The sequence below is a fragment of the Monomorium pharaonis genome, chromosome 9 (genome assembly GCF_013373865.1).
Source record: "Monomorium pharaonis isolate MP-MQ-018 chromosome 9, ASM1337386v2, whole genome shotgun sequence".
NCBI lineage: Eukaryota > Metazoa > Arthropoda > Insecta > Hymenoptera > Formicidae > Monomorium > Monomorium pharaonis.
In genome coordinates, this window is record NC_050475.1 from 18,981,676 (window position 1) to 18,999,262 (window position 17,587).

Sequence of the window (17,587 nt, forward strand, 5' to 3'; positions counted from 1 at the left end):
AAACGCCACGTGTCAGCTGATACAGCGTAATCGCCATGAAGCGGAAATGCATAAATTTCCCATTAATTCTGTGTATTCGTTAAATGCATTTCCCTTGTTGCATTGCCTTTGTGTTAAAAATAACCTCTTATATCGAGAAAAGATAAGAGGCTAAAGATTAGGAGAGCGCTTTTAGTTCCTCTCCCGTGAGAAATGCGGAAGTCTCTGTCGGAACGGCTCATATTCTTAACGCCAGCGTGTGCAAAAACTTGGGCTCCGTTGACGTTGGCATGCAAGAGGAAATGGGTCACTTTTTCGGTGGAAATATCAAGTTTTTTCACATCATGCTCAGCATTACGATTATCCCTGCCGTATGCGACAAAGTACTATACAGTGCCTGTGACTCCCGCAGTCTATCGATTACACACGCGATGGTAATGGTAATTACACGCGTGGTATAATGACTAATAGAGTTACGAATAATCAAGTTATAGAACGCGCGTTGGTAGCGAAACGAATAGATACCTTTCATGTACAAGTTTAACGGATATATCGATGTGTGAATCTAAAGAAAATATATTCAGGATTTGCAAAAAATTCAAAAATATCAAAGATATGTCACATATTTAAATATAAAACGGAAGAGAAAATTGAATTCACACAATCAATTTAATAATAATAAGTAAGTCAAGACTGCAATATAAAGATAGATATATATTTTGAAGCTATAAAATTTAATTTCTTTTCGGAAAAAGAATAAGATACAAGATCGTATGCAGAAGCGGAAATATTAATCCGCTCGAACAATCGTTTCGTTTCGATTTTACATCAAAGTGCGGCAATATCAGTGGAAATAGGGTATCGATTTAAAGCGCTATCAGTTTCGTCTCAGGAAGTGAGAGAAAGAACATGCAGAATAAATAGAAGAATAAAATAGAGTAGGAAGTATCGTGCTTCTGCTTCACTCCCAAAATCGATGATATATCTTCCGGAAATTTAAGCCGTATACGACATATGACGCGCACATCCTCGTACCATTTCTGGGCTTGTAAAGAAATCGAAGAGAAACATCGGTATACCATTTGCATTTAAACCTCTTATTTCACGGATTAGTTATTTCAGACTTTTCAGCTTTTTAATAATAGAAAAAGTAGTATAAAACGATAAAACGCGTGAATGATGCATTATCAATTTATATAAGCTGATAAATGATAGATGTGATAAAAAGATGGATGGTATAAAGATGTTCTTGAAATTAATCTTTGACAAAAGATCAGTAAAGAATATGCTTGTAAGCTTGTGTCTCATCTTAAGAAACGATCGTAAGAAGTTCAACTCTATTCTCTTTTATATCTTAGTCATAAAAAAATAATATTAATGAAGGCAGAATGCATCTTGCCTTAAATCTTTAATATCTTAAACGCTTTCAAATTTTTGAAAAATTCGAATGCATTATAAGTTTTTCAATTATAATTCAATTAGAATTCTATGATTTTATAATAAGGATTTAACTAATAAAAAAATATATATACAAAACATGCCGTTTCGATTTCCAGTTCGTCTCGCGATACAAAGATGAAATCAGTCTTGACAATCAATTTTTCTATTTTTAGTCTCCGACGCTTCTCAATGAAAACTTCGATATAGGTACGAACGACGTTAAAATATATACGGGATGATATGTCATTTATTATCTTCTGCTACAGACAATGAAACCGGCGGAAGAAGACGCGAACGAAAAAGAACAAAGGTGCAAGCTGCATCGCGATCTATAATAACCGGATTGTTCGGTCGGATCTTATGGCTCGTGCAAGTGTTGGCGGAAAATGTAATTTAGAGGCATTCACCTCTGGCAAGCATGTTTTCCTTTCTTCACGCGCGAGGATAGATCCTAGAGCGGGAAGGAACAAAAAAAGAGGACAATCCCTTGCGAGGCACGGTTTGCTGCCTTGATAAGACGGGCATGTTTGTTACAGAAGAGAGAAAAGAATTATGTTGGAATTAAGTAACAACATAATAATCGCTATCGCGTGAGAAAAGATATATGTCTAGATATTTACAGATACAATTTTCATGCCTCAACTAATTTGCCTCACTTTTCAGTCTTTTGCAAGACGCGTGCAAACATAAAGTATTAATTTTCCTAGACAGAATACGTTACGCCGTGACGTGTAGAAAATTGTCAAATAATAATTTTCTAAATTGCGTATGTAAATCGCGAAGGAGTAATTCACCGCCGCACGGCAACCGCGCAAGAATCTAACTCTGCGTGGCGCGCGACCGGGGTATTAATAGTCAATTGTTATCGCTCTACGAACGTCTTGTACAAATGTGTATATGATGACGCGACTCACCTTTCGCGGGGCCATTTGCACATGCCATTTACGCGCATTTACGACCTCACATATATCGTTCTCTCTGCCTCCTTTAGCTGCCGTTAAATATATCTCTTGGCAAAATGGCAATAAAAATTATAAACTACATACGAAATACCTTTATATAGTAGACCGCAGTTTTACGGCGCACGTAAAATACCCAAGAAAAGCTCCGTGCGTTGACGTCGAGTAATTAGAAGATCCAAGATAGAACGCGCCCAAGCAGTGGCAGACTATGGGCAGTCAGAAAATACTAGCGCTAGTTGATGCAAGTGGATTAATTTAATGAAACCATAGCAGTCTCTCTACACGTTCGTGCTCTTTCTCAGATGACTATCCGCAGGAAAAACACGAACATACTTTCTTCAGCAAATAGTACGTAATACTTCTATCTATGGCGTGTTTAAGCGTCTTATAAAACAGCGTCGCTTGCCGACGACAGGAGAGAAAAACCAAAAAATAGTCTACCACGTAAGAAAGAGCGCTTTTAATGAGGTCAAGAAAAGAAAGATCTTTCTCGCTATTCAATATAACCGTGTTTAATTTAAACATAATCAATTGTGAAGAATTACTTGTTAAAAATCTTAATTTTACGCTCTCATCTCCGTTGAATAAAATATTAATTTGAAGTCAATATACGTAACGGGACGTAGTTTATATCTCGGTGACGCGCGTAACGTACCGCCCCGGCCAACTTTGCCTCTAGTAAAAACAAAACAGAGAAATTAATATGCAAATATCTTTGTATATATTGCGCGGGAAGAAAAAAAATTAAATGAACACAAAGCACCAGCGAAACCAATTAGTGGATAATGGAGACCGCAGGTCTCAATATATTTTACACAAATCTTCGTTAACGGCGACGTGGAATGTTTATACGATAATCAGTTGCAAATATAACTTTGCTGCAGCATTGTGTTTACGCGGTGAACGAGTTGGGTAAGACACAACGGCAAACTGTTATTAAATTACTACGAGGGTTCGCGAAGGTTGAGAGCTGCTTAGCGTAGAAACTTCACAGATGTTAACACAAACGAGAATTAAAAGGACAGCAGCGGCAGTCATGAGAAAGTCCATCATACAATTTTGATACAAAGCGACAAGGCTATTCTCGCGCGAACTTTTCAAAATTGTAACGACATCCCAGTCTGAAACGCATAGAATTATCCTAGATTAAAGATCCCGAGAAAATGCCTACTAGTTAGAGAGCTGTCAAGAAAGCTGAAACTTGATCGTATGTCTGTGTACATGTTTTCTGCAGAAATAAATTTAAAGACATTTCGTATAATTAAATTCACTTCTTGTACAAAAAAGGTTCTATCGTAAAGAAAAACCACGATTTCTTTAACACATTTCCAACCCCGCAAAAATATTCTATCTTAAAATTCTACATATTTCCTATAAATTATTATTTAAAAAAAAAAACTGAGCAACAGCTTTGCTTATTAAAGTCTCCTCTTTTTTTCAGCCAAGCTATAAACTGTTTACCATAATTTATGGATTATAAATTTATAGTTTATAGTTTATAGATAATTGGCGCGCGTAAATAGAGCGAGTAATAATTATCGTAAAATATTTGCTATCTTATATTTATCGATGCTGAATCTGTAACGATCGACATACATTGTCCAGACGTTCTACATACATTTGATTGCGATACATGAAACCATCATATTTGCATAATGGGCGTATCTGTAGTACATCTTACTGGATCTAATCTAGATTCGAGGAACGGGCGAGATCATTTCCGCGTAAGGTATACCAACTCGCTCGCACAAACTGAGCTCATCGGAGAAACTGACGGTAGAACATTTCAAAGTGTATAAAACAAATTCGCATATGAGAGAGAGGACGTGCGCGAATAAGTCTGGAATTCGAGTTCACATGTTACGGTCGCGTGGGACGCATGTTAAGTGGTTAATTAATAATATCCCCTCCTCTCTCTCTCTCTCTTTTTCTCTCTCCGTATACGGTTTCCTCGACAAACTTCCAAATGGCATCGGGATTTATGTACTCACCCGCAAATCCAAGAATGACGTCGCCTCGGCACGCTGCTCGGTGGAACCAGCAAGAGGGGAACTGTGCCCCTCATAACGCCGCCGCCGCCGCCGCCGCCGACGCCGCCGGGACCACCGGCGTCGCCGTCGTCCGCCGGAAGCCGGAGCTCCGGCACCTGGAGGCTGCTGCTCATTCTGGACACTACTCCACTATTACCGCGGCCGTAGCGTCACGTCACCAGAACGCGTCGTCGTCCTCGCGACGGTCGTCTTCGCGTATCATTCGCCGGCTGGACATGACCGAGCCTCGCGCCTCGACGAGTTTTGAGGGGGTAGGAGCACTCGAAGAGACGCGAGATTTTTCACGCACACTCGGGCAGCATTTCACGCGGACACGTTCGCCCTGGTTGAAACGGCATTTCTCAGGCTCCGCACGCGCGACCGCGACATCCTTCTCTACCCTCCGGCAACACGAAAGCTCGGATTTACGGTTACGTATTGAGATAGGGAAGCCTGCGCGTTGCGACCGGGGAATCCCGCGGCTTATCTGCGAAACAATGCGCGTCGCAAAGCACTACACTTATTGTTAAGCCTTTTGTCCACGACGCTAGAAATCACTCCGGGATCTCGGTTGATGGCGGAAGAATTGACCAATCGCAATCGGCCGGTTGGCCGAAAATGTGTAAAAACGATCGGTCAATTCTTTCCCCGTTCGAGATCTCCGAGCGATTCTCTTTCTAGTATTGTGGACACAAGACTTTAGTCACGTTACACTCAAAGTTATGTTCCAAAGAACGCAGCCACTAATGGCTCCTAGGTGGAGGGGAACGTTGCCACGAGTTGGCAACTTCCACAACAATCAAACGATTGGCAAAATGACTTCTTAATGAAGCCGTCAACCGGTGTCAAAGAGCTAACTGTTAGAATTCCTCATTCATTGCTAGGTCGGATTTTTCTTCGTTGGTGATGGAAACGTCAGAGTCAGCCTTGAAAAAACGTTACATAATCCAATTATACGCGTGCGAATCGAAGGACTTCGTTAACCAGGACTACAAGCACGAAAATGCTTTTGCACGTAAGGATTGTAAACATGTCATCTTTCATTCGCGTTACACAAACCCGATCCTGCTAACATACGGTCGTACAACACCGTTTGCCGTACGTGCGGTGCCCGTTCCACGCCTACGAATGAAAACGACAAGTGTTTCAGCGGCAGGCAATTCTTTCCACTTTGTCATCGTGTCCGTCATCAATATGCCGACGTCGTATCGCTTTTATCGAGTATTTCGAGCAATTATGGCGGTGGTGCTGAATAAAATCACGGGCTGTGACGCGGCGTGAGGGCGTCACCTTTTTGTCACGTCCGTAAACGGCGCTTTACAAAGCACGAAAACGCGCGCGCGCGCGCGCGCTCATTGAACAACAACGGCGGTGAAACGCGTTGCGGTAAGCAATGCGCCATCGCACAGCGCAGATGAATTGCGCTCACGCGTGTCAACGGGACGAAGTGCCCGCGGGGGTCACTCATTACCGTCCTCAAAGGCAATAATTTCGGAGCACGCTCGACTAGCACGCGCGCGACAGATTCGTTCACCGTGAATTGCGCAGCGGCGGGCTGTTTGTTACGATTGTCGCGCTAATTTCACGCGTGTAGCGCGAGATGAATTTGTTAATACGTTGCGGGGTTGCCGGTACGCGACCTACCGCCATCTAATTTAATCTGTCGTTCGTCGTACGTAAAAGTGGCATGTTTTAATGAATAAGAAGCGCGAAGATTCAGAATTATTCATTTCGGTCTCTCTGAGCCGATTTCTAAAAGAAATATAATATACGGCGAGGAAATCGTTAAGCTCGACATCCAATCTGAGAAAGTCAATGTAATCAAGAAGAAGGGTAGCCGAGATGAAGGGAAATAACGTTACGAAAAGGAAAATACCGCTGTGCCGCGGCGTCCGCAGTCGTATCTCAACACCAATGGAACATTTGAAATTCAAATAACGAAACAAGAACGAAAACGAGCGCGCGCGCGCGCGCGCGTGCTGCTACCGAAACTTTATGTCCTGCCGTATAATAAAAAACTGTGGAAATTCGCGTCGCACTTTGCGCGATACGTCGCAACGGTCTCTGTCACATTTGTATGAGCGATGCCATCCCCGGTTTATCTCGATTCGAACGAGGCGTTCCGAATAACGCGGAATTTTATCTTTCGTTCTTTCGACGGAAAAGGCGTATGCCAAAAACCGAGCGATGTAATCAGATTCCAACGAGCAGACTTCACCCACAAACGCTTCGTATCAAATATCTTTAATTAAATATCGTTATTCGCCGGCGGCTTCTACTATTTGTCTTTTACTTTAACTCTGTTTTTGCACTTCCTTCTGACGAACAATAGAGTACCCACTCAAATGAGACGGCTAGAAATTTATCGACAGATATCCGTCTGCCAAGGCAGATCTCCGGGGACGAATGTGTTCGATGCGCTCTCGCAATTGGCGGCCGGTTAACTAGAAAAATTTATTGGCCGACCCGAAGGGAGAATTCGCGGTAACAATCACATCGTGCACGAGGAAGGATTCCGCATGTTCGATCGCGCGAAGCACCACCGCCGACGTGGACGTTCATCAAAGTTACATCGAGAGTTACGAGGGCTTAATGGACAAGCACGGGTGAGGGGAGGATAGGAGGGAGGGGGAGGGGGTCGATTGTAACAACAGAATTTTATCTCAACGCAATTTTGATCCGCTCTCACGTAATCACATCACGCTTCTGGGTATTCCGTAGAAAAAAAAATTTACATCGCATTACGCCGAAGAATTCTTAACTCCGTTGAATTTTAATTTAAAATTAAATTTCGAAGATACCAAGAATTGAAAGATAAAATATTGCGCGGCGGCTTCCGGCACACGAAACTTTCGCCCGATAAAAAAAATCAACTATGAAGTTTCCTGACAACAGCGGAATTCTCTCCGTCTGAGCGTTCACCCGGACTACTCGCGTAACTATCGACCCTATATGGCACAAGGCTTCGAGGAAAACGACGACTCCGTCAATCGTGGATAAACAGGTTCGTAATGGCGCCGCGTTTCGCACGATAAGCCGCGATATTGTGGAGAAAATGCGGAGGTGAAATGCGGGGATACTCCGCGTAATGTCGAAGGTAATGAAGAAGGGAGGGAAAAATTGCCTCGAGTGTTTATTGCGCGGGATTGCTGGTACGCGGGAGGCCACGTGCAACACGGCGGGAATAGCGCCGGCACGTAAGTCGAGTATAATAGCGATATTACAGCAGAATTACTTCGATGAAGGTCGAAATATAAAAATGCTGCGTCTTTACGCGCGGGCTTAATGTGTCGTTAAATCGGTGCGCTGCGCCCGCCTTTTTAATCGTGCTGCGAGGCATTGTTTTTAAAATAATAACGATGACAACACTACTCCCATCAATCGGGGATACGAGAGGGCGTGACGCCACGCGACGCCAACGCGATGAGAGAACGCCCGCGAATCCCGCAACTCCGCGCGGACGCTTAACCGCAACGCAATGCGTCGCGACGCGATTGGACTCGCGAGGATTCCTCCACCGCGCGCGATGCACCTCTCTGCGCTCGCGGGCCAACGAATGTTAATTAGACAGAGTGAAAGAGGAAACGACGCCGTGTCGCTAGCCTAAGCCAAACAGCGGCGCCGTCGTCAAAAACGGTGGGCACACAAAGGATAGGCGCATCTGTGTAATAACGATGACATCTTAATTAAGCGCCTGCCAGAAACACGAGAGCACTTAATGTTTGCAATCTATAAAGATTTGGTACTGCTGTGTGATTTTAATTCTGTCGACGACGTCTGGCTGGGTCGCGGATTAAAGTATGTACACTTGACTTTCGAAACCGTCAATGCGTCAAGATAACGAGATAACGCGTCAATAACAATACGCCTCGACACCTCTCGAGGAGAGCTCGGCTTGAAGCCGTTCAAAAAAAAAAAAAAAAAAAAAAAGTATCTTTCTAAATTAAGGTCGAAAGTTCTAAGATGTTCCCCACATGATAAACGTTACCTCGCACAAGCAAGACGGCATTGTCTTATTGATAGCGTGCAACCGATACGTGAGACCCCCTCTTCCTTAGGCACGTATGTACAACGTTAGTCGCTGCTGTAAGCTGATAATGCGGTAATTTGAATTGTAAAATGCGCGCTCCAACACACAACACGCCAATACTCAGCGTTGTGCCCAAGTGCGCAGTTTGTAAATGCAGACCTGCCCCCAGCAGGAAACGCTGCCCGTATAATATATTCGTCATCGCGTGCGAGCGAATTTCGACCGATCGCCGCGCGACGGAAGCGATCGTCTCCTCGCCGTAGGAATAACCGTTTTTTCTCTCTCTCTCTCTCTCTCTCTCTCTCTCTCTCTCTCGAATAATACGTTTACGCGCTGTTACATCCTCCTCGCGGTGAAAGCGTTTCTGTGGACACGTGAGTGAATCACGTGCCGCGCGACGGATGAATGTGTCCTTGGCTAGAAAGGTGGATTGCGCACGTCGACAAGAGTAGATGCAGAACGAATCGCGGAATCACGTTGCCGGTAGAAATAAGCGCAGTTTACACACATGACTGACGACATGAGACGAGAGGATGAGGATCGCTTTTACGAGCGAGGGAACGGCGGTGTAAATGGAGCAATGAACTCGGTATCATGCTGAAAGCTACTCTAACGATTGCATCTAGACCACTCCGGGAGATTAAAATCGACGATCCTCGCAATCAGCGGCCGACAAATATCTGTCCACTGTCAAACGGCGAGATTAATAAACCCATCAATTATTTACCGATTATGATGTTGTCACGCGAGAGATCCTAGATAAAGTATCGCGAACTTCATTAAACGATAAGATTGAGGTGAAATAAACCGGAGAGTGCACTCTAAAAAAAAAAAATAATACACTAAACTGAATTGAAAAAAAAAAAGATGAATTTAACACGCTTTGCTATCATTTCTACGCGGGAAACTAAATCACACACGTGAATGAGACATTTTTTACTTGCAGTGTGACGGAGGAATTAGGTAATAATTACGAAATCGACTCGCGTACGCGAATTGCTTGACCTTCGCTTTTACGACACAAAACTTCTTGGCTCGTTTTCGACATGACGACGGCACGCACGCATACACACAGTCTTATTCCATGAGGCCTATGTCACGAAATAGAAATACACTCGGTTGTAAGCCGTGAATAAGGCGCGAAATAGCTGATGAACCTCCTGTTAGGATCCAATTTGACAGTTGTGTCTACGTCACACAGTTTAATTCCAACTGAGAAAAAAGTTTATTTGACTAAATTCTTCAATTTAATTTAAATTTCTTCAATTCAAGTATTTATGTATATTTCAGTCAAATATATATAAATACTTAAAATAAAATTCAAGTATTTTATATATTTAAGTTAAATGCATAAATACTTGAAGTCGAACAATTTAATCCATTTGAAAAATTTAATCAAATTAATAATATCTTTTTCTCAGTGTGATAATTCATTATAATACTGTAGGTGATAATTTATTGATTAATTCTTTTACAAATATAGCAATGCTTGGTCAATGAATTGGTCACAAGGCCATTCATATATATACTAATGAAGCTAACATAAATTAGATCAACATAGATGTTACAAAATCTGTACAAGTAGAAAGATATTTGTATTATGAATAAATACTGAGAGAACGAAATGAAAATAAAAAGTGTTATGGCACGTGAAGTCATTTGTCTTCGCGTGGCACTAATAGAAAGTAATCTAACTAACGCGAGAGGGAAGTCGAATAAAAATTTTTGCGCTTTGTCACTGTAAAAATGGAAGTTTTTCGCGCTGTCGTCTAAAGCAGGCACTCTCTGTTCTTATAACATAATGTTGGGAAGAAGTTGAAGATGACCATAAAAGTAGATCGGACGGTCTCGCGTTATCGTTATACTAAGCGCGTGGTTATACTCAGACTTTCATTACATTGAATGAGTATTAAAAACATTGAATAGGGAACGCCTCTTATAACATTGAAGTTATCCGAGCATCCGTTTTTTTTCCTCTTCCCGCGGTACACATTCATTTAAAAATTTAACATACTCCTTTTTATCCCTGCACAACGAGTTTTCATAATTATTTTTACTCTCCACGCTTTAAAATCTCCATTAAGGAGAGAGGCGTATCTTGAAGAAGATCTGTGCGGATTTCTCTCAATAAAAACAAAGTCTGAAAAGTCTTCTTTAAACTTCGGAACTTTTTGGAATTTGCATTAACCGTTATTTTATACAGCGCGCTTACCACATCGTCACGGTATATTGTTTTCAATAAATTAATTATAATAATTTTATGCACTGCAAGGAAAATATGATGCGTCGCATAATACCGAGTTCCCGAGCTTCGGCTTGACACTTTAGGAAAATTCTTTTTCAGAGTATCATGCCACTACAAAAAGAAGCTCCGTTTTTTTTTGTTTTTTTTTTTTTTCGATAGAGAGGAGGAAGGTCAGTTTTCTTTGATATAAGTCTGTGTCAACAACGGACGTAATCAGGTGGGCTTGCCGCTTTAAAAGACCGTATATTCCCCGAGATCGAAGCGAAGGTGTATCTATTCATTCCTCGACACCTTTTCCTTGAAATGCTGGCCTTACAGGCAGGATGAAAGTGCCAACGTCTGACGGCGGAAGCGATCGATAACAGTCTCGTACACTTTATTCTTTTGAAATGCCGACGCGCGCGTTACGTATACGTGCCCTTTTATTAATTACAAATAAGAACGGATCGATAAGAACAGATAATTGATGACGTCGCAAGAATGGGAAAGGACATAATTATCATTGGCTACTTCTCTATTCAATGAATACACCTCGTTAACGTCGTATAACGATGAAGCGCGACCCGAGAGACAAAAAAGTACATACCCACATATGTAACATTCCGCTTGCGTCGTTAAGTGACTGACAGCTCTATTACAAGCGCATACGGATACAATAACGGATAACCATGTATCTAAGCGGCGCGATTGGAGGCGAAGCCTCCACCGCAAACGCATTTCTCACATTCCGCGCACGGGACTGGAATTCACGGAATCTCGATTAGCCGATCGTCCGACGTAGAAATAAATATCGGTATACATAAGCGAGATATACATATCTGTATATGCGATCGACACCTCTTTGATATTCAGCGAATAATGCGATGGCTATCTGGACCTGTAGCGACTCTTGTTGACCAACTTGCGGGACCGATCGGAATGGCCTTCCTGCAGAATTCTTCAAGTTTTTCCGTCCGCTGTACTTGAGAATCACTTTGTGACTCGTGCGAAGAATCTTTTCAGAAGTAACACCGAGAGAAAGGGGGAGAGAAAGAAGGCGAGAAAGAGATAATCGGATTCATCTTGATTGTAGAACAGATAAAACCGAGAGGTAGAATGTAACGGCAAACTAACAATACCGAAACTAGAATAACGCTTATTACCAAATGCATTGGGTGCTGTGTTGGATATACAAACCCGGCAATATGAAGATCCGTTTGCCAAGCGTAATACCGGAAGAATTGAGTTATGCTCAGTTAATCCGAGTGATAAAATTCATGCTAGATGCATAATAAGTGTGTCATTGATGCGCGAGCGAACAAACGGGCAATCAGTATACTTTCTCACTTCCTTCCTAATCGTTTGCATCATCTCGTTGTTGTCGCTCTATACGTCATTACATATCTACCGATTGGCAATTACGTTGTATTGCTAATTAATCCTTTAGGATTAATGTCACATTACGATTTCCACTACCAGAGCTCACGCAGCTTCAACTCGGCGAGTGTTCTAATTACCCGGTTGAAACCGTCCAATTTCCGATTATCCTGTCAGTAAGTTAACGACAACCGTGAATAAACGCGGAACCGGAAACATATAACGTGATATGCGCGTGTGATAACTAACTCAAGTTGAATTTCCTGCCGCGGCTGCAAATGCTATGAAAACATTACACGCGCCAACTAAGCTAACATAAATCTGAAAATATTTGATGTCTTTACATATAAAAATTAAATCCTCTCTCTCGGTTAGCGTTTAAAAAGCATTTAAAAAGTTATCCCGCATCGCAATGGAAATAAAAATTTTTTTTTCTCTCCTCGAGGATTCAAGTTAAATTGTTTGCTGCCAGGAACGTACCGTACGTAGTTTTCCCATAGTTTCCATATTTTTGTATTTCTAATCACTAGGTAATATGATTCCTTTGGAAGCAATCTGATGCGGGCTTGCCGCCCGTCGTCGTTGTAACGATCGTTGCCGTAACTCTGTAATCCGAGTTGTATTCGCCCACACGCATCTCTGAATTATACTTCCATAACAAGCTCGTTTCTCTTAAATGAAGCCGGCCATACTCGGAGGTAATACCTGATCTCGTCGCAATATCTCATGCAGATCGACTAGCGTAACGAATGAACTTTCCTTGGGGGATCTAACGGATTAATTGTCACGGCTTAGCTAACGGTAACTCTTCGAATTCGCGTTTCCTAAAATTTCGAGACTTTGATTGATGCCGGTATGGCTATCTCGCCTCGGCCAGGGAGCTCGTGAGTCTCGCGAGACGCGATCAAACACGGTTTTGCGATCGACGATATGGTACAGAATGCATAATGGAACGGACTCGGTCGATGTTCCGCGAAGGATTGTACCGAATACGAAACGAGTTCTGGACGGGTTATCTCTCGGGTACTGGCTTAAGAGTACCGAGCAACGCGCGCGAGAGTATCTCTTTAATCTGCCTGCGAGCTCGTTCCACGAGCAACGATGAGAAACGGCCGTAAAGCCGAGTCGAAGGTAAGGAGGGACATGCCGAAGTTACAGCGGGTAAACAGATTATGAAATGAACCACGAAGCGAACGATTGCGAAAGTAACGAGAAAGCTAAAACGACGTTTAATCATTTGCATTGTAATTAATGAACAACGCGAAATACGAAAGAGTAAACGTTTTCTTTAGCTTACGATGAAAATAAAAAAAAAAAATCTTCGCCCTCCTGTCGAAGACCTGAAAGCGACGTCGGATTGACGAGCGAGTTGAGGTACGCATTACAACAATTTAACCGCCGCAGCGAGGCGCGGCAAGTGATTTATTAAGACACCATCGCGTCGTATATAACCGTGATATAAAGGATCCATCTATCGATATTGAACTTCTCGCCGAGCATAGCGAACGCTGTGCAAGCTACACACGCAAAAAAGGGGTGTCCCGCGGGAAAAAAAGGGGTTTACAGCCGCATGACGCCCCATTCCAATTTTTCCGCACGACAAAGCGATTATGTGTTGCGCCGCGTACCAACGATGCCTACCGATGCCGCGCCTTTACGTCCTCGTCCTACGGGGCAATCGATCACGCCTTTTTTTACCCTCGAAAAAATTGAAAATCGAAATATGTGGGGCACGTCGGAAGCCGCCGGAACGATAATCCAAGAGCGTGAAATAATAGAGAGAGATAGAGAGAGATAGAGAGAGAGAGAGAGAGAGAGAGAGAGAGAGAGAGAGAGAGAGAGAGAAAAAACGCGCAATATGCAACTGCACATGTAACGTATCGATGCAACATCTTTCGTAATTCAACCAGTATTATTCGATTTCGCGATGGATACTACAAGCTACAAATAGCCGTATATGCGCTCTGCGCGAAAGAATTTACAAAAATCGCGCTGTTTATCCAGTTACGTTTACCCGTTGTCCGGATGAAACGGCGTTTGTTTGAACGGAACTGGCCCCGATCGAGCACACCGCGAGATTCGTTTCCCGGTAACCGCGATAACTACGCCGCATATCAATTTGGAATTTTAATGTCGTACACGCGCGCCCAAAATCCGATGCACAGAATGGATTTGAGGCCGAGCACGCTCGAATGCGCCCTCCTCCACTTTGACGCAAATTAGCATGATTGATTGCAGGCAGCTAGGGAATAACAGTTTGATCGAAAGTACATGTGTCGTACATTTGAAGCAAACCGCAAATAATTAAAAAAAATGTCTTTCCTTTCATTCAAATCTAATCGTTAACGAAATTAATCAATCGCCATTTAATCAATCGCCGATGTAACAGACGTTACCCCGCGAATTTGCATCCGAGCGTTGTTACGTGTAATTTTTCTTCATAAATAAACAACATGTGTAAAGTGATGTAAAACGTAGACTTTGTCGTGACAAACCCTAATTACGTATCTCTAAACAAGAAGCACAGCGCATTATTTTAATATAATCTGTCGCAATCTGGATAATTACAGTCCATAGAACAGTATTTACGTCCCAATTATCGTGATACGGTGATCACTTCATCACTGTGATTAAATCAAACTGTTTATAGAAACATCATCGTCGAGATATTTCTAGACACTTAAAAACTGTAATTTTATGCGCATTACTTCCCATTTTCATCACGTTTTGTAATAATTTAAAATGTGCGCGCAAGGATAACGTTATTATTCTCGTAAAAAAATATAACTATCCGTAATAGATATGAATATAGGCTAATTTTGATCAAGGTTAATGAGGGAAAAACTATATAAGTACCGGTTACGAGTCGTAAGTCATTCATAATTGCTTGTGTATAAATTTTCCGTAAGAGATAATGAATATTTCAATATTCTGTACGGCTCATTATAATACAATGTTTTCATGAATGCGTGCTGCGGTTACTCACGGACAGTGCAGTTACATAAACAGATCTGTTAAAAGCGGTTTTTTTTATAAGAAAATTAAAAGCAAATTACAAACGATAACTTCTGTATTATATAAAGTGACAGAATTACAATAGACAGATTGATCGAGTTAACCGTGTTTCGAATTAAAAAAATTTAATTTGCGATTCTTCAACGATATTAATTTCGTCAATAGCACCGCTAATAAAATTGGTCTAGGTAAATTCTTAATTGAACTAAAGCGAACACGGAAAATTGAAGAATTATTTCAGAGCAAACATTTCTTTCCGAACAAAAACCGCGATGCAGAGCGGGATGAAAGATAAAAATACATTAAAGAATGAACGTGGATCAACCGAGTTAAAAAGTATATTTTAAGGAAGTTGTCATGACTCTCTCGTTTCGTATTAAAATATTGAATATGTCGAAAATCTATTATCCGGTCGCTTCGTATATTTCATCGACGATAACTCGGAGATGCACCGCGTGGGAATCATGGCAACGCGTAACAATGTACTTCTCTTTCTCTCTCTCTCTCCCCCTATCTTTCAAATTATGCCAAATATTATTTATATAATGCATCGCAAACGCACACATGCAAAACGCATTCGCTGTTGCGAATTCGTTCAATTGACTACTCGTAAATTGCAACGTTCACCACGAGTCATGTGTCATTCTATGTGTTGTGTATCGGTGAACCGCATGTCACTACAAGCTTTTAGCTATCGATCTGGCGGTTATATGATATCGCAGAGTTTCAAGACTTTCCGATTTATCCGACACATTTTCAAACCGACGTAATAATGATACAAGACAAGCAGTGGCTCATAAACTTACTTAGATGACAAACAGAACTTAAACATAAATAGAACTCTCCATGAAATATGTACGTAACTAAAATACTAAGTAAAATACTGTTGAAAAATAAACGTTAAAAAGCTATGTACATTAATTGTAGAAAATAGAAATTGTCCTTTTTACTTGTCTCTTTTCGTGTAAGACATGCATTACAATAAATTATTATTAAAAAATGAATATTTCCTTCCCGTTAGTTCCCTCAACAAAGGTCTTAATCATTTGTTCGATAGGTTTTTTACTGAAGGCAAGATGAAAACGTTTCTTGTTCTCTCTTTCACCGAGCTTTCATGCAATTCGGAAACGGACCTGAATCACGTACAACCTTTATCGACCGTGCTTCACTAGAAAAATCTCTGTCACCTATTCGCGTCATAATGGTTCCCTTCGTTGATAGAAAAAAGAAATTTTTCATAAGAAGAGAAAACTCTTCGGCAAAAATGTCGGGAAAACTAATTATCTTTCTCATAAAATAAAATTATGCTAGTTTTAGAATTATGATTAACATTATTTTTACTTGCAATAACTTTCGCAAAAGCAAAGACTCGATGATAGATATCACTTTCACTCCTAAAAACATTTTACTTTTGTAACAATTGACTAAAAAAAAAGATTTAATTAATTTAAATTCTAATAACGTTGAAGAAAATCAAGAAAATGCACATCATTTAAACTTTAATAAATCTTATCTGTCTAAAGAGGGCATTTGATTAGCATACAACTATCAACAAATAACTGTGACCGCACGACAGTTTGATGTAAGATGTATATACCAGTCTTTGGCATGGAGATTCGAGGTAGAGTACACGTTTCAAAGCAAGGATATATCCAATTTCTCTCGAAAGGCACGCGATATCAATCTTGTAGCAAAACAAATCTACCAAACTCGCGTTACAGCTTAACTTCGTCATCGAATTTCAAAGCTAGACCATAAATGGTCAATAACATACCAGCATGATGATTATGAAGTTGTTATTAACGCGTGTATCTGTTGCCAAATCAGCGTTAATGTATATAACTGAAGAGTGGGAAGCCAAATACTAATTAACGCAATATTCAAAATCAAACGCAAATGATACTCTGAGTTACAATAAAATAATGTTTCACATAATTTTACAAGTTCTTTGAACCACTGAATTAATAAATTTCTACAAATGTAAAATTATTTTCATGCGTATATTACAATTTAATATTCAGTTTCGTATATTTAAATAATATTTAAAACACTAATCTCTCTCTTTCTCTCTCTCTCTCTCTCTCTCTCTCTCTCTCTCTCTCTCTGTCTCCTTCTCTCATTTGCATTGAATTAGTTCGATTCAACTAGAGTTTCAAAAATGAGATACATTATCACCTTGATAAAAATTCTTTGACATTCTCGACGTAAAATAACCGTATCTTGTAATATTTATTTTTTCACACAAAAAGAGAAATTAATTTTCTGTTAAATATATGACGATCGTATTGTACGTCAAAAGCGAGCAGTGATCCGATTATACAAAGTTTCCAGATTGTTTACTCGTGGGAGAGTTGTGATCATTCCCATCCCTTTCCTCCCTGTTTATAATCGTATTTCATATACGCGTGAATTAATATCAAATTAAATTAGCTTCACGCTCTACCGTAAAAACCGAGTTCTGCGATACATTCATTCCACATAATTCGCAAATAAAGGTTCATTAACTCAAATATGTCGTACATAAAATAAA

At 40.9% G+C, this 17,587-nt stretch overlaps 1 protein-coding gene across 9 annotated transcripts in view; it reads right to left on the bottom strand.

The window, feature by feature from the left end:
• The window catches only part of LOC105835059 (cAMP-specific 3',5'-cyclic phosphodiesterase), a 330,289-nt gene that overhangs the window by 168,618 nt on the left and 144,084 nt on the right, over window positions 1–17,587 (bottom strand). Inside the window, exon 2 of one of the 9 annotated variants that reach the window (XM_036292365.1) lies at window positions 4,373–4,754. The exons of the other annotated variants lie outside the window; for them this stretch is intronic. Coding sequence (XP_036148258.1) covers window positions 4,373–4,545 — 173 coding nt within the window. The 5' untranslated portion in view covers window positions 4,546–4,754. The remainder of the gene's footprint in view (window positions 1–4,372; window positions 4,755–17,587) is intronic. 9 annotated transcript variants of the gene reach the window in all.